Genomic DNA, 26,523 nt, shown 5'->3' with positions numbered 1-26,523 from the left:
CTAAACAATGACTGTTAAAGAAAGGGAATCTTCAGCATTTCTAATACGAACAAATTTTATAGCAAGTTGAACTAGTGGCTGGATGGAGAAACATATTTGGAGAACCATTAGAAACAAATCATGTTCCTGTTGTTTTTACTTTTTCTAGCAGACAAACGGTACCAATTCCGAATATGTGCTGCTGTTTGCTAGGTGGACAACACAGCAAAAATATGTGACTTCAGTGGGCTGAAATGGAAACATTTACTGAAATTCAAAATAAGCCTATTTGATCACATTGTACTCCTCAGCAGGGATACTATGTGTAGGTGCTGAATGGGGCATATAAGTTGCTAACACAGGTTGTGTGTAATGAACCAAAATTAATGGTTTATATAAAAGAAATGTTGCCTCCATTATTTTTAGGGTAATCTTATTAAAGATGCCACGTCCAGAATAGAAGTGTCCAGATTTTAATTAATTTTCATATCTCAATGGTCAGACACAGGACAGAAAAGGTAACCTCTTATAACTATTAAAATATAGCACAGAATATTATATGCTAAAATCTTTACTATTGTAGCCATTCTTTCCAGCTGTATTAAAGTAACTGGCTTTTACATTTTGTACCTGTCCAAAAGAGCTAATTTCTTCTGATTCATCTGTCCAGAATATTTTTTAACTAAGGGTCTGCAGTTATCAGGAGATCAGCACTGTGGGGATAGATCTCCCATTGGTTGAATTAGCGGGACTAAGAATGACCAGCTAAAGCGACCATTGATCATACTCCCAATAACTCCAGTACTCCACTGGGTTGAGAACAGTAAGGGAAATTGACGGAAGAGTTTCTCCCATCAGCCTCCCACAGGGTGTGCCTAGACTACAGGGTTTTATCGAAAAAAGTAGCCTTTTTTAAAAAAAACTTCACCTGCATCTAGACTGCAGCTGCTTTCTTTCAAAAGTAAATCGAAAGAATGTGGCGGTTTTTACGATCGCGGTAAACCTCATTTTACAAGGAATAATGCCTTTTTTTCGAAAGTACTCTCGAAAAAAGGTACTATTGAATTCAAACTGTGCATTTTTGAAAGAGAGCATCTAGACTTTCAAAAAAGTGGCTCACTTTTTCGAAAAATCTGCTTGTAGTCTAGACACTGTTTCGAAAGAGGCTTTTCTTGAAAGATTCTTTCGAAAAAGCCTCTTTAGAAAGTGTATTCTAGACATAGCCACAGTGGGAATGGGGCAGTATTTCAAACTAAAATATGTCAACTTCAGCTACTCTATTCTTGTAACTGGAGTTGTGGACCTTAGTTCGACATAGACTCCTAGTGCAGGCCTGACCTATGGGAAACAGCTCCTATTTCCAACTCTTCTTCTATTGATACTATTTTTCCAGCTCTACAAAGCTTGTTTAATGTTATTGTACAGTTTAGGTAAAAATTCTGTATGAAATATGACTCTTTTAAATACTGAAGAATTTGGTTAATATTTCTAGTGTATATGGAACATAACAAGCCTATAGACATGACATGATGAAATGGTATTACAATTAATATAAACGCTAATAGACCATTAATCTAACTCATACATTTGAAGTCAGAGAGTCAATTAAATTGAAAACAAATTACTTAATATGCACCACTTTTATTTTATGCTATTGGATGTTGCTGCAGCAGAGTATTACTCTTGCCTTTTTCCTTGTGCAGGGCCCACTATCCCTGATGCTCAGCACCTTTACAAATTACCTCATCAAAGTCAGTTACATGGAGAATGATTTTTAGCAACTGACTTTTTCTGTTGGAAGATTATAGATACAACACTTATTTAAAATCATTGGTATCGTTTATTAAAATATTTGAAAAGTACAGAGCTCTTCTTCAGGCCTAGGAGACTAACTCAGCATGTGACTGCAAAATATAAGCACCTTGTAGAAGAAGAAGTCTGTGTGAGCTCTAAAGCTTTTCTCCCTAACAGAAGGTGGTCCAATAAAATATATTTCCTTAATCACCTTGTCTCCAGTGGGGCTGACAGCCACCTTGGATCCCAGGGCAAGGTGTGTGTTTGGGACTCTGGGTCCTCACAGGATCAGGGCCAAGGGAGGCCAATCCCTAATGTTGCACGAACTGCAGCTTTGCCTCCCCTCCAGCCTACAGAATGCCTATTATGGTGCTCCAGTAGTGATTCAAAGGGGTATAGGGCTCTGGACATTGTTGTTGCTACTGTGGCAGCGACAGTGTCCAGGAGCCCCAGGCCCCTAAGAATCACCAGGCCCTGGGGCAATTGTTTACTTTGCCCTGCTCCCCCACACCAGTGGACCAAAACAGCTAAAAAAATACTGTATATACAAGTGCAGTCTTTTATCTAGATCCTGAAGAAATAATTCAGACCTAATTTGATATGTTCTTTGTTCTTTGTAATATTTATTTTGTTTTCTCCTTACTAGACTATAAAGTAGTAGATGAGACAGAAAAGCCATTTAGGATCTCATTTATGTAACACAATATAATAATGATGCAGCTTCTGTGATCAGGGTCATGTATATATAAAAGACACCAAATCCATAAGAACATAAATTCCATGTTACCTTTCTCAATGTGTATTCTTTTTGTCTCATGTCCAACCTCATGACCAGCCAGATCACCCTCTTTAGGGCCAGGTAGAATGTTAGGCGATAAACCCATCAGCATCTGGTTCATGGACAGCCCATTCTGATGTACAGCTGCTAGTCATACATATAAACAGACATAAATCCAACACAACATTACTCATGTTTTTTTTTAAGATACTTTCTTAATTGTATAGTTCCTTTTTGGATTTGATCCCTATTTGACCCAAGGAAAGTATGGAAAATATGCAGAGCTCTCCTATTTCATGACCACAGAATTTAACAGAAAATCCAGGGCATTGTTGTAGCATGTTACACTACAATCTATGATGTTATTTTTAAAATCTGTCTCTATTACTCAGTAATATTGAAAATGTGATTCAAATCTAAATCAGCACAGTGGTACCTTCCTAAGTCTGCAAGCAGTCTGAAAAATCCAGGCAATGGAATTTATCTAAAATCCTAAAATGCATCTTTATGTTTAAAATCTCAAATATCTCCTATTAAGGGACCAAAACTTTCAGTTTCCCCAACTGACAACTTTAACAAAGCAGTGATGTGTTGTTAGTATAAAAGGCTTATTGGCTAATCTTGTGGACAACATTGACTCCCCCAACCTGCTAGCTCTGTATCAGAGGCAGCAAGGCGGGGAGTGGGAGCTGGTGCCCTGCCCATGAGGAACTGGCTTTAAGCAGGCTCTCCATAAGCAGTAGATTAGTTTGCTCTCTAACCCCCATGCTGCTGCCTCTGCTAGAGAAGCAGCAGCAGCATGGAGCATGAGTGGGGCAGGCTGGAGCCAATACATGCAGCGAGCAGGCTTTCAGGCAGATTCCCCATGTGTGCTGGCTCCATGGACCCACCTGCTCCCTTCCCACCACTGCCTCCTATAGAGGAAGCAAGGGTGGGCAGGCAGAAGCCAGTTCCTTCCAGCACCAGATTTGTGGTGCCGTCTGCCCTCCCCGCATAAGCTTCTGCCTCTATCAGCAGCATGGGGGCGGGGGAAGAGCGCCCCTTGTCCTCCCATCAGAGGCAGCAGCGCCGGGTCAGGGAGGGCAGGGGAGGCTGCTATAAAGCAGCCTCTGTCGATGGTGGCTCAAGTTTGCTGCAGACAAGAGGCTGATCCATGGCAGCAGCACCTGTCCACGGGCTTCTGAGCTCCCCACAGACAGAGGCTGCTCCGGCATCCCATGGAGTAACTTCTGTCCAGGGTGAGCTTGGTCCCCCTCATCCCCCCGCAAACAGGGGCTGCTACTGTGTATCAGCCTCTGTCCATGGGGAGCTTGGACCCACATGGACAAGAACTGCTGCCATCCCGTGTTGCTGCCTCTGTATTAGAGGCAGCAGCATGGAGCGGCAGGCAGATTGTCTGTGTGGGGAGCTGGTTTTTAAACGGTCTCCTCTGGAAGACCAGCTCCCATCTGCCACCCTGTGCTGCTGCCTCTGATACAGTTACACGATATCTAACATCTCTACAACAAATCCTCACCATAGAACTATCATAAAAATGACATTATTTTAAAATTTCACAGTGCAATTTGACTCTGTTTCTCGTGAGTTCTGAAGTGATAATATTTCTTATGTCACATTCCCTACCATAATGTTTTTATATTTATGGGTATGTCTACACTACCCTCCTAGTTCGAACTAGGAGGGTAATGTATGCATACCGCACTTGCTAATGAAGCCCGGGATTTGAATTTCCCGGGCTTCATTAGCATAAGCGGGGAGCCGCCATTTTTAAATCCCCGCTGCTTCGAACCCCGTGTAGCGCGGCTTCGAACCCCGTGTACCGTTTCACGAGGAGTAACGGTAGTTCGGAATAGGACCCTAGTCCGAACTACCTAGTTCGAGCCCCGTGTAGCCGCGCTACACGGGGTTCGAAGCAGCGGGGATTTAAAAATGGCGGCTCCCCGCTTATGCTAATGAAGCCCGGGAAATTCAAATCCCGGGCTTCATTAGCAAGTGCGGTATGCATACATTACCCCGCTAGTTCGAACTAGCGGGGTAGTGTAGACATACCCTATGATATAAATACACTATGCAGATTTTAAAAATATATATTTCACCTAATTTTTTAAAAAGCCCCAATTCCATCACATAAAATGTCACTTTTGAAGCCAGGTTTAATTTTAAAGTCCAACTAGAGTAACAGGATTAAATAAAACTGTAAAATAGAAAAATGTATCGCAATCTGTATATGTTCATTTCTGAAACTAGTCTAGCAAATGGCTTTCCTGGTGCAATTCTGTTCCATAGTTTATATCTTTATGCTTAATATGACATAATGCTTATGCTTTATATCTTAATATGCTTTATGCTTAATATGCTTAATAATGCTTTATGCTTAATATGACATAATTATATCAGTACCTATTAATGAAGATTCATACATTGTGATATTATGAACTGTGGAACTTAATGTTGAGCGATAGCTATTGCATCTGAACTTCAGAACATGATCCATCTGAGATCTACTTAGAATAAAGGTGTTTTTATTCAAATAATTACAAGTGAATCTAGTCAAATCTAAAATGGTGACAAGGAGAAGAACGTGACTTACGGATTCTGTCTGAAGAGCTCTCAGTCCGTGCAGGTGAACTAGACACACTGCTGCTTCGATGAGATGATGGATGGCTGCCAGGTCTTCGACCTTCTTCAAGGGAAGGAGCAGGAGAAGGGCTGTCTGGAACACGTTCCTACACCCCCCCAAAAATGAGACAACAAAATAAATACAACAGCCTTCCTGACTATTGAACATTATTTTTATAGCTCCTTGTTATATGGGAAATCTCTAATCCTATTCTGATAAGTTACTCTTGTTGAGTCCTTGGGTTTAACACTTCAAGATACATGATTCTCAGAGGAAGTTTCTAGAGCACCAGAGCATGAGTTTTATAATGCAGCAAAAGATTTAACCATTCCAGAAGGTTTTTTAACTGATTCCTTCTACTATATTTAATAGGCAATTTGTTTTTTCATTGAATTCTGTTTGCAAAAATTAATTTAGGTTGTTTTGAGTGGTTGCAGTTACCAGTATCCTGAGAAAATGGATGCTATTATACTTTTATAAATAAATAAGGGCAAGACTCTGACATCGTTATCCATGTGTGTAAAACCTTACTTTTCAAATGGTCACAAACATCTCAATGGGACTATGGGTTGAACAAAATGTGCCCAAAACTGGGGCATAAATAAAGAAACATCCGTTTATTTATGTTTGCCCAGCAGGAAATTTTTGATATACAAACAAGTTGCAGCAAAAATGCTTTGTGTTCATGAGTACTCAATTTTTTTAATTGCATCCTTTCTAAAATAGGCAGGGCCTCTGTTGATGAAAAACCTGTACTAGAAGTGAATATCTAATATTTATGTAGCATTGTGCACAAAGAATGAGCAAAGGAAGCAGGTTCTGGGGCTTGCCTTGTGCTGTATGTGCCAGAGTTCCCAGAAGTAGAGGAACTATGGCTCCCTTCCAGCCAGATCCTACATGCCAGGGCAGTCAGAGGGTCCATGTGGTGCCTCCACCACATCTGGAAAGACTGTGCTATGTGGGAGTATTAAGAGTTTTGAGCCAGGCCTGGAGGCACTGAGGTATAAGGAATTGTAAAGAGAATGGAGGTAACCATTAGAGTTATTACTGAAGGCCTTATGCCCTTCAAAGGAAGGATCCTCAATCATATTCTGAACTTCCTTGGGCAGACTGAGGCTTGCAACCAAGAAGTTCAGTGCATGATGACATCAGTTGCCATTGAACATGAGGCTGTGTATGCTTGCTGAGGGAAACTTGCAGAATATATTTTAAATCACCTGGCCTTTGACAATGAGGGCTAGAAACTGGTCTCTTTAGTTAGGGGATAATGGTAAAAAAAATGTGATTTTTTTCCACCGTTTGTGAAATCATACTTTGCCATACAATAACAAATAGATTGTATGGCCTACACGACACTTGAACTCTTTGTCTAAGAGAGTTGATTTGGAGCAAGCTTATAGATTCCTTTCATTGAGAGTATCCACTACACGAAGTCAGCAGGTAAAGGGAAGTTGGGAAGAAAAATTATTCCAAACCCTTGGGCAGTACATAATATTTCTGTTGGCCTTCTTGCAAGTCAGTGGGATGTTTGAGGTGTCTTCTATTCAGTGCAGACTGGGGAAGGTAATGCCTTATTCATGGGAAAGACAAACTTGTACAGAAAGGAGTGTTGGGCCATCTGGATCTCCAACAGGGATCTTAGATGAGGCCTTTCCCTTTTTATCAATTTTTAAATGGTCTTGAAATCATCTGCATAAGATGGTGAGGGTAGAGATAACTTCTTCATTGGAGGAAGAAGAGGACTTGTCAGATGGTGGTGTCTTCTCCTAAGACACTAGCTCTTGTCCTCCAAGGAGTCCTCCTGATAGGGAGGGTCAGATGTACTATTTGCTGTTGGTCTGTTCAGTGCCTTTTACGGGAAGGCACCTTCTAACACTGGTCAGTATAATGATTCCATAGGTTCCAGAAAGCCCGTTCTGGTTGAGTATAAGGGAAAGGAGTGAGATACAGTAGCAATGAAGGGAGCGGTGGAGTGATGCCTCTGAAGGTAATGCTTTAGCACTGGCAAAAAGATCCCTTTTAGTTCTTTTTAAAGAGAAAACATCCAGAACTTACAGCAACCAAGTCCTCATGAAAGATTAAACTGATTAGTAATGGAGAGCCTAGCAATATGATAGGAATCTCAAATGGTACCAGAGATGCCATGGGGGCACAGTCCTTGCTTTTGTTGTGACTATGACCCAAAGGAGATGGTACCAGAGCATGCATTTACGGCTTCTTAGAAGAGTCGTCATATAAACTGGGACATGAGGTTTCCTTGCTCCCTAGCCTCATTGGTGACTTTCCCCTTATTTTGGGATCTCTCTACAGGGAATGGCTTTCTTTCACTTCTAAAGCTGCACATTGGTCTCTGCTTACTGAGTCCAAAGTTAGTGAAATGGTGGAAGCCAGTGTACAGAAGCTGAGAGGTGTTGGACCATCCCAGAATGCTGGAACAAGGACACTTCAATCAGTCTTCTCTCAGTGTCCTAGATCTGCTCTTAAGCTCAGAGAATATCTGGTACTTTGGTGGGACAGACATCAGCTAGAATGCCCATTGCTTAGGGAGAAAGGCTTGTGGCACGTATGACAGGATTTGAGAACTGGAGTCTTTGGCATAACGTGAAGAAGGAAGCCACAGACAAAGAAAGGTTGAAAGACAAAGAAGGCTCTGGTTGAAGAAAAAGACTCAGAGAAAGAGGGTAAATGTACAAGCCAGTGCTTAAAATAAATTAGAAACACAATTAAATAAAATGCTAAGAAAAAAATACAGAATAACGTAGTAGCTTTAAAGCTAACAATCGACACCACAACACTATCTCAAACTGAAGATAGTTGAGAAGGAACTAGATTGGTGGTAAGCCTGTACCTCCCTGTGTACCTTTGCACGTGAGTGTGAGAATATATAAGGCATAAGTATGACCTTCAGATATTAGTAACTAAAATATCTGACCATTTTGTTAGTTAAAAATAAATAAATAACCCCCTGAGAATTTGGCCCACAAACAGAATTAATATATCCTGTAAATAGCTCTTTAAGACTAATTTAACAAGTCTAGATTTTCAAAAAAAACTTCAGGACCCAACATCTCCTACCTGGGCACCTAAGGCCCCACTCTTATAAAGACAGGCTATGTCTTCACTATGGATCCAAGAGCAACACAGTTGTACTGCTGAAGCTGCACCACTGAAAGGTCTCCCATATAGCTGTTCTGTGATGTCAGAAGAAACTCTGCTTCTGGCACAATTACACCACCCTCAATGAATGGCAGTAGCTATAGCAGCAGTGGATGCTTTCTCAACGACATAGCACTGTCCATATTCATACATTAGCTGGTGAACTCTATGTTGATCAGGTTTTTTTTTCACACTCCTGATCAATACAAGCTTTGCAGAGACAAATCCTTACGTTTATGTTTATCTTTACACACAAAAAATAATTCATATCAATAAATTTAATAGAACAGTAGGACAGGATCCTGAACTTGCTCACACTTAAATGAACAGAAAATTTGCCACGGTCTTAAACAGGACTTGGGTCAGGCTGACAGTGTTTAAAGTTAACTACGTGTTAATCTTTTCAGAATGAGGGCCAAAAAAAAGAGTGAAATCCTGGCCCCATTGATTTCACTCATGTTAGGATTTCACCATAGATTTTCAAAGGAGCTCAGCTCCTAATTAGGCACTTAGCTAAGTGGTTAGATTTACAAAAAGTGCTCAGAACTCTCTCTTTTCTGCTTGACTTACTGACTCCCATAAGAACTTAAATAAAAGTATATACTGTAAGAGCCTAAAAAATTAATATGCATACATATTTTAGGCAAAAAAGTTACAGGAAAGTGCATTCATAGAAGATTATCATTCACTGAAGATGCTTATTCTATTTCTAAATATCTATTTAAGTTATTCTTAGAAGTACTCTCCGTATTTAGCTTTTCTCAGAAATCATCAACTGAGCAGGTAACTTCATTGTGTTTCACTGAAAGTCAGGATTTCTTAAATAATCCCGATCAGAAATTTGAGAAACAACAGAAAATTTATTTTTCTTATTACTTTTCAACCAGCTTTATTTCTGACATAATGCAATTCGTAGTAGTGGAACACATGAAAACTTGCTACTGTTCATGTGTACAAGCCTCTTGCAGAAGAAACACAGTGTTCATCCTTAAACCCCAACCAAAATTTGCAACAGCTCTGATTGTCATTACATAGCACACAGTATTTGAATGAACATCTATCTATAGTAAGTTTGAAATTTACTGTCAGCATTTGCTATGCATGTTATCATGACTGCACAGGGACTCAATGGGCCTATTAAAGGAGAGGGCAAGGACCTTTTAAAACAATGTATCAAGACATTTAAGTGGATTCTACTTTAATAGTCTCAATTTTTTAAGTTAAAAACATTGATGAAGAAAGTTTACTACATCTTAGCTCTAAGCATATTATGAGTTTGATTGTGTTTATATGCCCATGAAACAAGTAGTCAAGTGGAGAATTAAAATACAGATGTTTTCAGAACACAGATGATATATTTCTTTAGATTTAGGAGGATTTAAATACAGGCAGTCCCCGGGTTACATACAAGATAGGGACGGTAGGTTTGTTCTTAAGTTGAATTTGTATGTAAGTCGGAACTGGTACATATTGTAGGGGAAACTCTAGCCAAACATTTCTCCAGAGCTCAGTTTTATTCTCCCACACCTCACTTCCCTTAGTCCTTTATTCTCAAGCTGAGGTGTCTGCTGAGAAAAGCCGCTCCGCGTCTCCCTGGTCTGCTGGGGGCAGGGGGGCGCGCTAGCTTCACGTCTCCCTGGTCTGCTGGGGGGAAGCAGCTAGTGCGGGGTTGCCTCACTCCGTTTGTAAGTAGGGATCCGATGTAAGTCGGATCCATGTAACCCGGGGACTGCCTGTATTCACAGTGTATAGTATAAAGTGAAAACGAGCATATTTAATAATTTAATTTAATGTATAATTTCATTGTTTGGCATACAATGTATTGATCTTTGAAGGGTTTCATTAAAATGAAATCCAGTGAGCATAAAAGATTTGAATACAAAGTTTCAGAGTAAATTAATTTATTTAAACTGCTTAATTTGCTTGCCCTATTTATTTATGTGAGCTACTACAGCATATATCATAAAATGAAGACAGCAGAAGAAATGCATAGGACTACACAATATAATTATTACAGAAACAAAACAGATGATGAGTTTTATTCATATGTAATAAGACATATCAAGAGAAAGTCTGTGAGGGAACTATGTAAACTGGGTTCATCAGTTCATTTGAGGAATACCCTTTAACTTCAACAGACAAGGCACTAAACTATCTATAGCCAAGTATAATTAATGTAATACCTCAGCTCACTACTTTACACTCTTGCTTCATAATCCACTGATCAATAATATGCAATCTCTTGTAATTTTCGGTCTTTTTAAAGCTAGCTGCAATAATAAATGGAAATGCTAGTAGTAATACATTTAAATACTCTTTTGCTCTAAAAAGGGCATAGTAATAAACAAATGGTACTGAAATATCAATATAGGGATGTTATTCTATCTTTTTATCAGGTGTTTGTGAATAAAAGATGGATTTAGGTAAAATTACATTTCAAATGCACTTTATTTTAGAAACTTTTTAAAAAATGAAATGTGTCCAACCATTTTAAGTTAATAAATCAGATGAGACTATAGCAAAAGACACTATCATAGCTGCATTTTGACTGATGTGAAATGCCACAATTGGACCAACCGGTCTATATTAAAGAAAGAAGAATAAGAACTTTCTGAATTTTAATCCTGGTTCTGACAATTACTCTTTCCAGAGCTTTGTGAATGTCCCTAGACTGTGTTCTCACATTCTTTTTTTCTAAAATTCATTCCCATACCTATTATCCTCTGAATATAGAGCATTCCAAACTTGGGTCTTTGGCCTGCTCAGGTAAGCTGCTCGTGGGCTTGTGATGCTTTGTTCATTCAAGTGTGCATAGCTATGAAGACATGCAGCTCCCCTTGGCTGGAAATGGCAAACCACAGTCAATGGGAGCTACGAGTCTCTCTGGCTATGGAAACTTGAATAAACAAAATGTTGCGGGCCTGCCAGTGGATTATCTGTATGGTCATGCAACCTAAGTTTGAAAACCAGTATATAGACCATGCTGCAGGTTGTGGCTACCATACTGTCTGTACTAGTGTTCCAATCACTGGTTCTATTAGGAAAATTTTCCAGTGGCAAAATCTTTGTGTGTCCAATGCATACCAGAAGCTTTTCTAAAATCCAAATGTATTAGGGAAGATTCCCTTTGCACTTTACTACCTCTTAGCCATTTAGTTCCAAATCAGAAACCCATAGCTAAAGATTCCAAAGCCAGTGCTCACTTCTCACTTGGAACTTCCAGAACAGGGAGAGAGTCAGGGGCCCAGAAGAACTATGTCATGGGCACATAAAAATTGTATGTCACTACAGTGCTGTGAATTGTAGCAATCTCCTTTTGCTACATGGTCCTTTGGAAATTATTGCTAGCTGGCACATATTAGAGAAACTTCCACACATAGGACCATGTGGTTATAACATCTCCTTAATGGCCACAGAAATTTCCCTTCTGAGATCTGCTGGCCCATTATATGTACTACTTTCACTTTAAGCATTCATTTTCTGGTTATACCCAAATTTGTTTAGCAAGAGCCACCTATCCAATGGCATCAGTCACCATTGAATGGTACTGGATTACATAAAGACAGAGAAATCTGTAATAAAGTAGGAGTCAGCTCTTTAGTTTTATAATTAAGTCATAAGCCTCTACAGAGCATGCAGACAGGTTTCTCATCTACTTTGGTTATTTAGGATTTGCTTCCTCCACTTATAAAACTAAGTATAGATCATGGGTCTGCTATCTAGATTTTAAATTATTTGTTTTCTTTGGATATTTACTGCATTATTTTATTGATAATGGATATTAGATATCAAGGTTGGTAATTAACAGAATTACACTTATTTCCATCTTTGATGATTGCTGCACAATCGATTTTTATCCTGTTATCTGTCACCTTTCCATTTCTTCCTTGTGGCTACTCAGAAATGTTTGTCATATGTTCTTTTTCTCCAATCATTTCTGGAAATCAAGAGACAGGCTTTACAAACAGGCTTCACAAACAGGCTTCACGGAGAAGAAAACAAGAGGCAAAGATGTGTCTACCTTTGGGAGTGTCTACACTAGGAAATTATTTTGAAATAACTAAACTTGAAATAATAACTTCTGAAATAACTATTTTTAAATAAGATTATTCGTCAAGGAAAGCAGGAGTACAGATTTCAAAATAACCAATCCATTATTTTGAAATAACGGGCTTGGTAGCGTGGATGCTCTGCTTATTATTTCAAAATAAGGGTGGTTATTTCAAAATAAGTCCCTAGTGTAGACTGGGGAATAGGTAGCACAAAAGTCCCACCCTGACCTCTTCTTTTACTACCTTACAGAATTCTAGAAAGCACTGAGCTATTCAAGGATGCAATAATGTTCCTGAGCCTTTTGCATAATTTGTCTTACTAGCACTCCTAAAATCACATGTACTAAGGATCAACTCTTCAAAATAGTCCAGCTTTCATTTAAGCACTGAAATAAGAAGTTGGATTTTCAAGAGTTAGCTATAAGTGGCACTTCTCAATGGGAGCTGGTGAATGCTGAAACCTTTTGAAATCTTGTCCTTTTTTTATTCTAAATGAGAGCATAGCTCTTAAATACTTGGTGTCAGTTGTCGATCCTGAGCATTTGAAAATCTGGCACCCGCTTGTTTGAAAATGTTGCGCCATAATCTTCCCATTTGTCTTTTACCGCAGAGGAGATGAAATATCCTTTCCCACACCTTTATCACCCAGATATTAGATGTTTCAGATTCACAATATCTAGTGTCTTTAAAATTGATCAATTGGTCATCAGACCTCATTCAGATTGTACCAATCACAATACATCTTTCATTCTTTTCTTATCCTGACCTTCCTTCGTTATGTAGGGACATGCATTTTCATGATAAAATCTTTCCATCGCTTTAATTAATTAATGAAAAAGTTTTCTTGATGCCCTCTGCTCTCCTCAATGTGGCCTCTGATAAATGGGAAAAAGACTCTCAAAGTACAGTTTCCTTTCAGGGTTTTTCTGTAACCCTCCATGCCAGAGAATGAAGAACGCATCTCATTCCACATTGTCTTGAGATTTTGTCACATTTTCAAAGACACAAAAAGGCACGGTCTCTTGTTTCACCTGACTTACAAAGTTGTGGTGTCCACCCCTTGAATCATTACCCACTCTATCTTTGTCATAGAGCAGTCCAAAAAAACCTTGCAAGACTTTTCCATCCCATCACCTGCTCTCAAGCTGGATGAAGGGAGTTCCATATGGAGAGCAGCTCTGCTCTACATCATATTTGCCTTCTTCCTTCTATTCAGTTCATGCAAAAAAAAAAAGGGGGGGGAGGGTTTCATCAGCACTCTTCTCCCTTCTGGCACATAGTTCTTTTGATCCAGCATCTCTATGTCATCCTGTCTAAGAAAGTACCCTCCTCTAGAAAGTTCCTCTAGAACAATGACATAAAACAATTGTACTGAAGGTTAGTTGTGCTAGGCCTCAACCCCTTTATTTGTCCTCGTCTTCAATCCAAGTAAGGGCATCTTAAGCAATTTGCATAAGTTTGGGCTCTGCTCCTCCTCAGAAGGTAGACAAGGGAGATGTTCAATGCTGGGCATGTAATCAAACTTCTTCCAGGTTCTTACACTTGAGGTTTTTACCCAACAACTTTGCCATTCAGTATTGGCATTCCCTGGAAGCAAAAAGCCATGCTCTTTTTGAAAAAAATATTAATCTACCCAGTTCCTTTCCTCCCCCACAAATCAGGGACAAAAGGGGATTTCTTCCATGTATTCCTTAGTGCACTTCTGAAAGTTTAAAGAGATTTTATCTCCTGTTCTGCAGTCTCACTTAAACCTGAGCAGTTGTTAGTCAAAATTTTAGATGTAAATTCCTAAATTCATTCTCAAGTCTTCTCTGATCAAGCCCCTTCTACCCAGAAGTTTTGCCATGTGACTTCTTTTCTAATTCTGGTCTGGTTGATGATTCAACTCCTGGACTCTTTTGGGCAGTTTGTGTAGTCCTCATCCTGTGGGCTCATTCCCACCTTTCTCCTGTTTGCAGAATCCTGCTTCTTCGGTGGTACTCTTTTTCTGTCTTCAGTCAGTTGATACTATGCTCTTTCCCCTGAGCCAAGGGCACCAGAACTTTTGTATAAGTGGTGAGGGGGCAGGGGCAAGGCCAAAGTGCCCCCTCTCTCCTATGGCTGGCTACTCAAGACATGAGCTTGAGAACAGTCGATTAGAGTGGGTTCCTTAGAAAAAATTGTTGATTGTACTACCTGAAGTTACAAAACAAACAAAACAACCATTCTCTATTTCCTGCTCTCAGATTGGAGTGTCTGATGTTGAAGAAAGGGATGGACATACGAATTAGCCTTCTTAAGTGAATTCTCAATTTTCAATTTGGAAGTTTTCTACTATCTGTAGACTAGTCTGAAAGAGGACATTGATTTTCTTTCCCATGCAAGTAGAGGATTTTGATCTCTCTTCCAATGACAAAATCACTGTTACTCCTTGATCACCTGATATTTATTTTGCAAGTGGTTACTGATCTTTTCAGGACTCATGGGGAAAATATCCCTGACATGGCTGTCTCCTCAATCCTGATGTGACAATGTGGGAATTTTCAGTAATATTCTCATAAATCCTATGTGTGTCTCAGTTTGCCTCAATACTTTGTATTGTACACAAATTTTAAGCGGCTACACGTGGCACAGAGTAGGTAGTTCGGACTAAGGGGAATTTTAAAATGGTGGCGCCCGGGAACATGCAAATGAAGCCCAAGATATTTAAATCCCGGGCTTCATTTGCAACTCCGCTTGCCCTCATTACCCTACCTAGCTAGAACTAACGAGCTAGTGTAGACATACCCTAAGATGGTACAGGACCACTTGTATTTTAATTTTTTTTTCTTGTGCTCTTGTTATATCATGCTTCTTACGATTGAGATGAAACAATACTTAGATTTGCAAGGACGGTTTAGCTAACTGTATTTGCACACTGGCCACAGTTCCCCCAGGGTGATTTTTAGGACTCAAACACTGTTGGAGCTACTAAGGGATCACAGCTGATGAAAAGATTGCTCTACAGGCCTCAGAAAGAGAGAAGGTGAATTGCAGGATTCCACTCTGAGAAAGGTGAAGATGCAAGCCCTGTCTCCTGATGGAGGTACACTTGGAGAGAGTAAAATGCAGAAAAAGGGACATTTAGCACTGAACTATAATACAACAATTCCTGAAAATGCCACAGAGTCTCAAGGGACAAAGTCCAGATTTGTGTGGGCTCTCATAAGAATTCCTGGCTATTATACTGGACTTGCTTCTCCTGTTAACGTATCCATTTGGTTTCTTTAAAAAACTGTTTTGAATTGGAAAGGGACATTCAGATTCAACATTTCCTAACTTTTGACTGCTTGATGTTGCCAACATTAATAAATCTATTTTAACCAAGCTTTTTCCTGTTTGTTTGTTTGTTTGTTAGGCTGGACACAATTATATTTTACACACACCGGAGAATAGATATTGAAATTATTTTTAGTTTTTCTTTATGATATTACCAGTCCTAGCAGCATGCCACATTTAATATCTCATCTATCAGTGAAAATGTAAAAGAAAACATTTACAATACATTCAGCTTATGTTCGTGTGATAAAGAGGACCACTGGTGGTTCATCATTCTGTGTCAGTATCTCTTGTCAGCCTCCTCCACACCTTACACACTATTGTGATAGACACCCAAAAGTTGACATGTAATTTATCACTGGAATACTAATATATCAATGGTCATTAATATTCTTGTGTGATTCATTGTATACACAAAGAGTTATAAATATGTGTTAGAAAAATGTTCTTAACATGTTTTTGGTAAGCAATAAATAAACATGTCTGTCTTTAGAAAAGGAAAGTGTATTTGTTTCTCTGACCAGCCTGGTTCTAAGGCACAAATGATGAAGGTATATTTACATAAACAAAGCCATCAAACCAGCAAGTGGGGGAAGATAGAGTCTTCACTGTAAAGACAGGGAGTCTGAACCCCAAAAGATTAGCAATTGAATCAACTGATTGCATACAATATCACTATATTATAATAGTATATTGAGTAAGGTAAGGATGCAGCATATTGCTGATTAATATTGTTGTGAAATGATGAATAATGGATACTCACTGATACTATGTTTTAAAGTCTGTGACCAAATACAGGGATAAACATTCTTTTCTCTTCCAGACAGAATGGAAGGCAGCTATCTAGCCCATCTCCAATTTAAATTAACCAGTGTGGAATAAAAAAAAATGGAAGCCCCATTAACATACAAATCAACAGGGGAATGGAAATTGCACACTAGGAAGCCTACCTTCCTGCTAAAGCAGGGTCAATGAACTATGGGAAAACAGAATGGTCTAGATCCCAGCAGGCGAGAGAAGCTTTCTCTTGGCTTACTTTTGAAAGAATATGTTTCAAAGATTTACTGTAACTAGAGTATAAAAAGAAAGGTAAGAGAACCACATGATTATCCATCACTTTGGGGATAAAAAGACCATGCTCCTGATATCACAAAACACTGGATCCTTCAGCCAACGAGGTCGAAGTCTTTGGGAACTGTATATAGGTGAGAACCCTATTCAGGCAAAAAGTATAACTCACTAAAATTAAGTTTTAGTGTTAGAAGCATACTTTGTTTACTTGTAACTCTTTCTATCTTTTTCCCCTTATACTTGGTATTACTCAATCATATGTCCTTTTGTTATACAAACTTGTTGTACAAACTTGTATGACCTTCACTATAAATGAACTCAATGTTGTGACAGAAATAAGTGTCAGATTCAATTAAATGATTTAGCTACAGTGTATTGTCTTTTTAAAGGAGCAACAAACTTAATGGTTCTGTGAATATACCAGGAGATGGCTGGACACTACAAAACAAAGTCTCTGGGGAAGTTTAGCTGCAAGGTAAGGTTTGGACTGAGAAGGCATGTCTACATGAAATTACTCCCCTTATTTTGAAATAGCAAGGTAATTCACACTACCAAGCCTGTTATTTGGAAATAATGAGCTTGTAATTTCAAAATAATAAATCCTGCTTGTGAAGAGAAATAAGCTTATTTTGAAGTAGTTATTTCAGGAGTTATTATTTCAAAATATCTTATTTCAAAATAACCTGAGAATAGACATAGCCTGAAAGTCCGGAAGTGTTTTCTGGCTAGGCAGACAAGCTGTGCTTCAGGGAGTTGTCACACATCTTAGCAGTAGCAAAATTCTTACTTGCTGATGCTGCGAGGGATAAAACAGTAACTCAAACTCACAGCTCTGGGAATCTTAGAAGACTATATACAATATCCTTTTGGATTACTTCATAGATTCCAGTCAGTTCAGACAGTTTTGTATTATTGCTCTCCTAGATGTTCAGCAATTTTTGGCATCAAAACTCGGCATACTGTTGCAGAATCATACTCTGCAGTCTTTTCTTTATTTTAAGCAACGGATCACATAGGTTATTCCTTAGCTGAGAATTTTATCTATATATTTTTCTGATGAAACACATTAATCTTGCAAATGACTGAGAGACTATTCAGCAGCTGTTCAGAATGTCATGACTATGTGATCTCATACAGAGAAGCCATAGTACAATGGAAGTCTGCATATACTATACAGTTGGTGTAAAAAATGACTGTATATGAGAAATTTAAATATATACTGTTGTAGCATTTCAACTCTCGGGGTATGTCTAAACTGCATCCCTCTGTCAGCAGAGGGATGCATATTAGGCTGGTCAACATTGCAAATGAAGCAGGGGTTTAAATATCCCGTGCCTAATTTGCATAAAAATGGTCACCGCATTTTGCCGACTCAGCACTTTGTTGGCAAAAAGCATCAGTCTAGAGGAGGTTTACAGGATCTCTCCAAAAAGGCTTTCTTTCTCGACAGATCCTCCTCTAGAATGCCGCTTTTTGCCAAAGTGCTGAGTTGGCAAAATGCGGTGGCCATTTTTATGCAAATTAGGCACAGGATATTTTAACCCCTGCCTCATTTGCAATGTCGACCTCCCTAATCTACATCCCTCTGCCGACAGCGGGATGCAGTCTAGACATACCCTGCGTGACTGCAGCACTTTTCCTTCCCTTTCTTCTGCTGCTGTAGACTTGTCAACAACACATGATGTAAACATTGCAGAAAAAATAAATTCCAAAGAGTGTGAAAATAAAATGTATAAAATAAAAAAAAATAGTATCACAATTGTTAAGCCCCCAGATGAATGAGAAAATAGACCCAGCAGTCTTAAATAAAAATGAAATGTTGATGTTTCTGAGGAATGGATACTATAAAAGAAACTCTTTACTTCGCCTCAGCCATCTTGGCTGAGTTCTACTATTAGCTGAGCGGGTGACACAATCATATAAACCAAGACAAGCCTCAGGAGAGGACACATAAAGCTGTACCATATCTGGGGAGTGGGAGAATAACAGAACTATTGTCAGGAGTTTTTAATATGATAGGAAAACTGCTGTACTACAGGTCACTTTTTCAACCTGCAGTGCAATTGTTTTCTAGTGTAACTCTTTGCTCTAAACCATATTGCAGATATGTATATGAATACATACTAAAATGATACAGTGCAGTTTTTGGCACTGGTCTGCTGCTGTTTACCTAATGTTACAACACAGAATTATCTTAAAGTCAATGATAATAGGAGACATACATTTCGCAATATTCTTCATATTTTCATGCATCTTTCTCTTTGGGGAAAAATTATAGCCATCTGATATGCTGAAACTGCTAACATGCTGAGTCGTTTGAAGCCATGGGCAGGTGATAAAAGCCACCTGATGTCTAAAGCATCCCCAGGTCACAGCTGTCATACTCAGTGTGATTCATTGCTGTCACAATCTGCTGTCCCTGCTTGGTGCTGAATTTCTTTTATTCATCCAACTCATATATCTAAATATTACATTACAAAGATGACATCTAATGTTCATCTCGTGTTTGAAAGGGCACAACACAAACTTCTGGAATTTATTCAAAAGACCTGTGTTTACATTGGCCATCACAAACTCTAAGATTCGCTTGTTCATTTCTCAACACTTCCCTTACAATTTTCTCTCTTTTTGATCTCCTTAGCACTTTAACATGGTTTAAATATTTGGTTATCACATGATCTCAGTTTTATTCCAACGTCTTATCAATTGGAAACGTAATATTGCCCACTAATGGAATGGCATTTGAAGCTTACAAGTTTACAGATAACAACACTGACTCTGGACTTGGAGAATTGGAAGAAAAGGTCAGCAAGTCATCTAGGTTGGCAGTGTTTATAAAATCAAGTCTGCTCTCCAACAAACTGGGATGTCTTATCATTTCAGGGCCCACTGTCTACTAGGATCATTCTGATCTCAGTTACAGCAGTGTGAGTCCAGAACAATTCTATTGAAGTTCATTGAATTGTATGTAGAAGAGTAGAAATTTGTGCCACTCTTTTCAGTATTCAAAGACAGTATTAATCAGAAAAAGGTAAAAATGTATTTTGTCTAATTCCAAATACCCTCTGACATTTACATTAGAAAACCCAATTAAAAACAAACGAACAACTACTAGGGTTATAATCCTCTTAAGGCCATCTGTAGTCAAAGGAAAAGAGACAGAATCAAACACAAGTTTGGGTGAAAAAAATGGAGCAGGAAGAGAGAGAAAATAAAACCAGAAAGCCTTAAAATGTAAAGAACAAAAGAAAATATATATATAATAATAAAAATAGTTTTCTGACAATGAATAATAGTTTGTGATGTTCGTTTATCCCTCTAGCATCAATATGAAGAAAAAAGCAGTTTTGAGTTTTCTTACCCCACTGCATCACATGCCTTTGAAAGTTTTCATATGTATCTATTTGCACAATAGAACTAAGGTATTATTTCTCTTTGTAGCATGCTACTGGATAATTACCTTTTCAGGGTGCTAATAATATTTGGAGATACTTTTTTAAAATAAATCAGTTCTTTGACCCTGCTATATAACTGTGCATAGGAGGGGAACCTTTTAAAAGCACACACATTGACAGTTTTTAAGGGAGTATTTCTCAATTTCAGCATCAAAGAGTACTGATGAACACTGCAACTCCATGCACCAGGCCACAACTCCTTTCACTGAAATCTGGTCTGGCTGCTCCTTCCTTTATCTCACCAAATAAAAAGGAAACTTGGAAAGGGAGGCTATTTTGCCATTGCTCCTATGCCAAAAACTATTTATTGTTTTCTTGCAATTTCATTGGAAACATGAAATTTGACTGGACACTCCTCCGTGTGACAAAAGGGTGGCCTGGCCAAATTTCAGTGACTGGCCTGGGACCCTTTGAATGAGTGGTAAATTCTTCTGAGCCCCATGTGCTAATATTAACAACTGGATTTAATAACTATTCATGTGACTCTCCAGCAAAATTATTGTGAGGGGTTAAGCAATCCTGGGATTCCATCTTTCATGTTAGTTTCATGGTAAAGTGTGCACCAGAAGGAAAATGAGTGTGTGAGAGTTCACTCCTTGACCATCAAGACACAATAGTACATGAAATACGTATAGCATTGTGACAGCATCATAATGCCATGATAGAGATATATCATAGTTATTGCGTTTACAATTATACTTATTTCCTAAACAAGCTATACACATAAAATTTAAATAAACTGTATCATACCTGCATATATTATCTGACTATTTGTCACCTATTTACCTCTTCTGATTCAGAAATAGGAACTAAATGATGGTGCAGTATAAAACTTATATCAGCATCTGTGGAACATATGTATCACAGGACTCAGACATTTATTTCATGTATACTGTCTCTGCATATGGCATAGTTACATACACAGGAAATATCTGATAGGGTACGTCTATACAGCAACATTATTTCAAAATAACTGAGTCCTTGTCTATATAGCAGGCAATTATTTTAAAATAATGTCAAAATACTGTCAAGTTGGAGGACTTCTTACTCCAACTCCTGTAATCCTCATTGCACGAGGAGTAAGGGAAGTCGGAGGAAGAGTGCTCTGTTTTGTAATTAGTGCTGTGTAGACACTCCCAATTTTGAAATAAGCTATTTCGAAATAAGCTATGCAATTGACATAGTTTAATTTGGGAAGTTTATTTCGAGTTAAGCCCTGCTATGTAGATGCACCCCTAGTGTGATGCACCCTGAGGAAAATATACCGAGCTATGTGATCACTACTTCTAATCCCAGATCACCTAGGGTGCATCTACCCAGTACCCTAAACTCGAAATAAGATGCGGACTTCACACTGTGCATATTGTGTATCTTATTTCAACTGAATTTCAAAATAAACTATTTTGAAATTTAGTGCATCTACACAATGCCAAATTTCAAAATAACACATTATTTCAAGACATCCCTTAACCCTTGTGGAGCGAAGGTTACCAGGATGCCAAAATAGCACACCTGTTATTGAAATAATGGGCAGCTTCTGAAGACTTGAAGTATCTGTTTTGGGATATCTCCACTATCCAAAATAGCCATGCAGTGTAGATGTACCCTACTGAATGCTTTTAATATTTCTCAACACTTCACAGTCTTTATTAATTTAGGCCTGGCACCCCACCTTCAGAGTAGGAAATTATTATTCATTAATTTTATACATAAATTAATTCAGAAGTTGGACCCATTATTGCAAAGAAAAAAATCCCAGATATCCAAGATGAGAAACCCAACTTTCCTGTATTGTTTTTTTTTAATGGTCCAAATTATGTCTTGTCCAACTCATACTGACACATGGGTGTTTCTCCTTCTCTAATGTCTAGACCACACTTGACTACCCTAGATTCTATTCTATTCCCAGAGCTAGCAAGTGAATAGAGGAATCCTGACTCCCAACATTCTCGTGTTGATTTAAAAATGATTGTGTGAACCACTGACAATATGTGTGTGATGTCTCCCTCTATGGTGGGGTGGAGATCTGCCGGTCCACGCAATGCACATGGTTTGTCAAGGTTAGTCACTGGCTACCAGATAGCTTGTTTACCTAAACATCTGCAGACTCACCTGCTCCCAGCGGCTCTGATTCACTGTTCCCAGCCAACAAGAGAACAATAGGAGTTGCAGAGCTCAGGTAAATAAAGCATCTGAGGGCCCACCAGCATTTAAAGCTGACAAACCAATGCACTGAAGGTTCCCCAACTTTGCTCGATGGGCTGAACCTCATTAAGGAGAACACCATATCGATATTACCTGTAATGCTACAGATGAAATTGCAGAGGATTTGAAAGTTGTAGTCTATTCCAAGTAGGTTCTTTTAGCACCTTAATCACCATAGGATCTAAGTATCTTTCAGTAGTACATTAAGGCTACGTCTAGACTGCAAGCCTCTTTCAAAAGAGGCTTTTCCAAAAGATACTTTCAAAAAAGCCTCTTTCGAAAAAGAACATCTTGACTACAACCAGTACTTTTGAAAAAGCAAGCTGCTTTTTCTAAAGAGAGCACCCAGGTAGTCTGGATGCGCTCTTCCGAAAAAGCACAGTTTGCATTACATACTGCCTTTTTTCGAAAGTGCACTTTTGAAAAAAGGCATTCTTCCTCATAAAACAAGGTTTTCCGCTATCGAAAAAACTGCTGTGTTCTTTCGATTTACTTTCAAAAGAACGCGGCGGCAGTCGAGATGCAGGGGAAGTTTTTTCGAAAAAAGACCACTTTTTTTAAAAAAACCCCTATAGTCTGACACACTCAAAGGGTACGTCTAGACTACAGGCTTTTGTCAACAGAAGTTTTGTCGACAGATACTGTCGACAAAGCTTCTGTCGACAAAGAGTGTCTAGACTACATCCAGTTCTGTTGACAAAGCAAGCTGCTTTGTCGACATGGTAGTGTAGACGCAAAGGACAGTTTACATGCAATAACACCTTCTGTCGACAGAACTCTGTTGACAGAAGGCGTTATGCCTCGTAAAATGAGGTTTACCAGCGTCGACAAAACTGCTGAGTTCTGTCGATGTTATGTCGACAGAACTCAGCGGTAGTGTAGACGCAGGTATAGTTTGTCGACAAAACTCTGTAGTCTAGACATACCCAAAGAGTGATGAGTAATGTGACACTTCTGGTTTGTGCTCTTTCTTTCTTGTGGGCTCAAACTTGCTTGATGACCAATTAGGGCCAGAAAGAATATTCACAAATTCATCTAGCATCCTCATACTTCTGTTGAATATATTTTCTACTATGTTTAACAGTGAATTTGGATGTTCTGTTCATATTTGTTTCATTGCTATAATTTTTATGTCTGTATTTTAGTTAATGGGAAAGAAAGGTGAGTTATATATCACAGGGTTTGTCTGACAAAGACTGAAGACAGTATGGTTTCTAAGATATCAGAATTTAATATGATAAATTTATCTTTCCAAATACAAGCTTTCCTATAATATGAACACATATTAGGGAACGAGATGCCTCAGGACATTGCTAGTGCCCTCAGAGTCTTTTTGCTGTGTAGATTACCAGTATGATTCCAACTCAACTCTGTTGGGGTTAAAAACTGTACCTATTAATTAATTCTTTGTACAGCTGAAAGGAGAGGAGATGCAGTCTCCACATCACAAACTCAACACCCCTCTTCGCATAAATTGGCAAATTCAGAAGAGGCTAAGACTTCGCTGTCCATGGACCCTGAGCTGCCTCTATGAGTTGCAAAGGAAGGTTCCCCCAAATTAGAGTGGAGGCATGCTGGCCATAAGAACAACATTTTAAAAGCACCTAAATGACTTAAGACCTTTCTGAAAATGGAAATTTAACCATAAGTCACTTAGACACTTTTAAAAATAACATAAATTCACATGTTTTTTTAAAGATGGCATATACAGCTACATGCAAATTAGACATAACTATGCAAATTGTCTCATTAAATAATCTGCATAAAATGTCACATGGAGCTACACAAAATTTGACAGTTATGATGAAGGTTTTATTAGCATGAATATAGGATGGCTGATTTCCTCTGGAGTGAGTTATGCAGGTCAACCCAAACACACACACACACACACACACACACACATACAAAAGGTCAAGATTTTTAAAAATTACTAATAATTTTTAAGTGACAAGGGAAAAGGATTTGTTTGTAAGATGTCTCAAGGTAGGCAACCAAAAATTGGGGCACTGAAAATTAGCTACATCTCAAAATCTTGTTAATATGTTTCTCTCCCCAAATAGCTGGGATACAACTGGAAATAGGGTAGGGATTTGGAAAGTGAGTGAGAAAGTGCTGTTGGGGTGGAAGTGCTTATACTTAGCAGTCAGGGAGATAGACATCAATGAATGAATGAATGAGAAGTGCAGCTGGACTAAAAAAACTGTTGATTTTAAAGACAAGATAACCTAAGCTCATTTATTTGGATACCCCTGATGCTAGCTGTGGAGTTCATGATGACACAGAACAGTATACAGATTTTTGGGGGGAGGTTAAGAATTTTTAAATATATTTGTTACAGTTTTATTCTCCATCTAAGCCTCACAGACTAAAACAACACCCCTCATGGGGGTCATGGTACTCATGGTAACTCAGCCACCCAGCTTTATAGAGTTTACTATTTTAGACGAAGAATAGTCAGTATCTATATCTCATCTCACAAATGGGAAATCCAACTGCTGACCTGGAGCACCTGAATTTGAAATATTCAGTATTCAGACTTTTCAGTTACCAATGTAATAATCAGTTCCCAGAACCAATTTCCATGGAAAGTGGATTCTCCTCAGAGCTCTCCTTTTTCAAGAGCGACGAGGAGTCCTGTGGCACCTTATAGACTAACTGAAGTGTAGGAGCATAAGCTTTCGTGGGCAAAGACCCACTTCGTCAGATGCATGTCAGATCCTTTTTCAAGAATGACCAAACCCTGTGTTTATGACTGCTTACCTTATGACATCTGATGAACACAGACTTAAATTAATAAGATACCAGGCTGTAAAGAAATTAATTTAGTACAAGAGATATTTTTCTAGATGTTTACCTTAATAACAGATGTTTCGACTCTGGAGGGGGGACTCTGTACTTGTGCTGCTGCTGCCATGTTTGCAATGGTACTAAGGTGGTTCATCTGACTCATGGCCATTGTGACAGATGCTGGAGGTAGGCTGACAGGAATTAAGGGATGGGGCATCATCATAAAAGGAAGTTCCAGGCCTAAGAAAAAAATAAATGGGCAAAATATATTAAAAGGTTTTGAACCAAAAGCATTCATAAATATACTCTTCCAACATTTCAGTACAGAGCAGTTAAATGAATCTGTTCCCTTTTTATACATGTGTGTAATATCCTGTAGTATCTATGGAGGTCTTATATGCACAGGGAGAGGCTAACAGATATCTTAGTTTGTTCCGATCCATTTGCTGATATGGTAGTGTTTTACCATAGCATTGTTAAAAAATTGTTATTTGTTTACCTGTAGTAAAGTGTCTTGGCAATAATCACGCCAGTGCTGAACAGGTTAATAGCTATTTAAATGGTAGGTTTGCTGTATTTGTTTTTATTCTTTAAGCCCTTACTTCTCTTGCTGAATATTTAAAAGTATTACAATATCCCCCCCCCCCCCACTTTTTTAAAAGTTTTGCACAGCCTATTTATTTAAATACAATAGAAAGACAGGAGCTCAAAAACTACTGATGTTACTGGTGAAAGATGTCAACCCGTACCATTTGGCAGAAGGTGGTTCTGTTGAAGAGGGTTGAGAGGATGACTAACTGGAAGATTATGCTGTCCAGGCAAGCTGGGGTGGTTAACAGAGGCCTGTGATCCTTGGGTGGGGGGAGACTGAAGTTTTTCTTTATCCCAAGAACCATCACTGCTGCCTGTGGGGAATGAATATAAATTATTTGGATGCAGGAATATTCCAAATTTGCAATGTCTGAATTTGCAAGCAAGGCTACCAATGTAACCCATTTTGTGAATGACAAATTAGTATTTGTAATGTATGGGTTGGGGATGGGAGGTGTTTTGTTTGCAGTCACTAGAAAGAAAATCTACCTTTTTCAGATAGATGAGGGTGACATTTGGAATTTATATTTGTAAATATGAACTTATGGATGTTATGATTGTGCTGATTCATTTGGAGAGGTATATACACTTTGAATTCTTAATCCTTGGCTAGAAGACAGAATAGTTTCAATGAGAAATCAACAATACATTTTAATCGATAGTAAGTATTTTCCATAATGATATTTTTACTTGTATTTCCATAATTCTTAATGAGTAGAACTGGAAGGAAATATACCA

General features: G+C 38.6%; 1 protein-coding gene across 7 annotated transcripts in view; it reads right to left on the bottom strand.

Annotated features, from left to right (window-relative positions):
• Positions 1–26,523, bottom strand: part of DACH1 (dachshund family transcription factor 1) — a 486,010-nt gene that overhangs the window by 141,275 nt on the left and 318,212 nt on the right. For 2 of the 7 annotated variants that reach the window (XM_075918912.2, XM_075918907.2), the window contains 4 exons: positions 25,944–26,099; positions 25,262–25,434; positions 5,142–5,277; positions 2,561–2,698 (listed from right to left, as the gene is read on the bottom strand). In XM_075918912.2, the coding sequence (XP_075775027.2) occupies positions 2,561–2,698; positions 5,142–5,277; positions 25,262–25,434; positions 25,944–26,099 (603 nt within the window). The remainder of the gene's footprint in view (positions 1–2,560; positions 2,699–5,141; positions 5,278–25,261; positions 25,435–25,943; positions 26,100–26,523) is intronic. The other 5 variants (XM_075918913.2, XM_075918910.2, XM_075918908.2 and 2 more) reach the window with 4 other exon arrangements.

This window comes from Pelodiscus sinensis, chromosome 1 (genome assembly GCF_052426305.1).
Source record: "Pelodiscus sinensis isolate ZL-2025 chromosome 1, ASM5242630v1, whole genome shotgun sequence".
Lineage (NCBI taxonomy): Eukaryota > Metazoa > Chordata > Testudines > Trionychidae > Pelodiscus > Pelodiscus sinensis.
The sequence above is the reverse complement of the archived record's forward strand: the minus strand, read 5'-3'. Positions and strand labels throughout refer to the sequence as shown.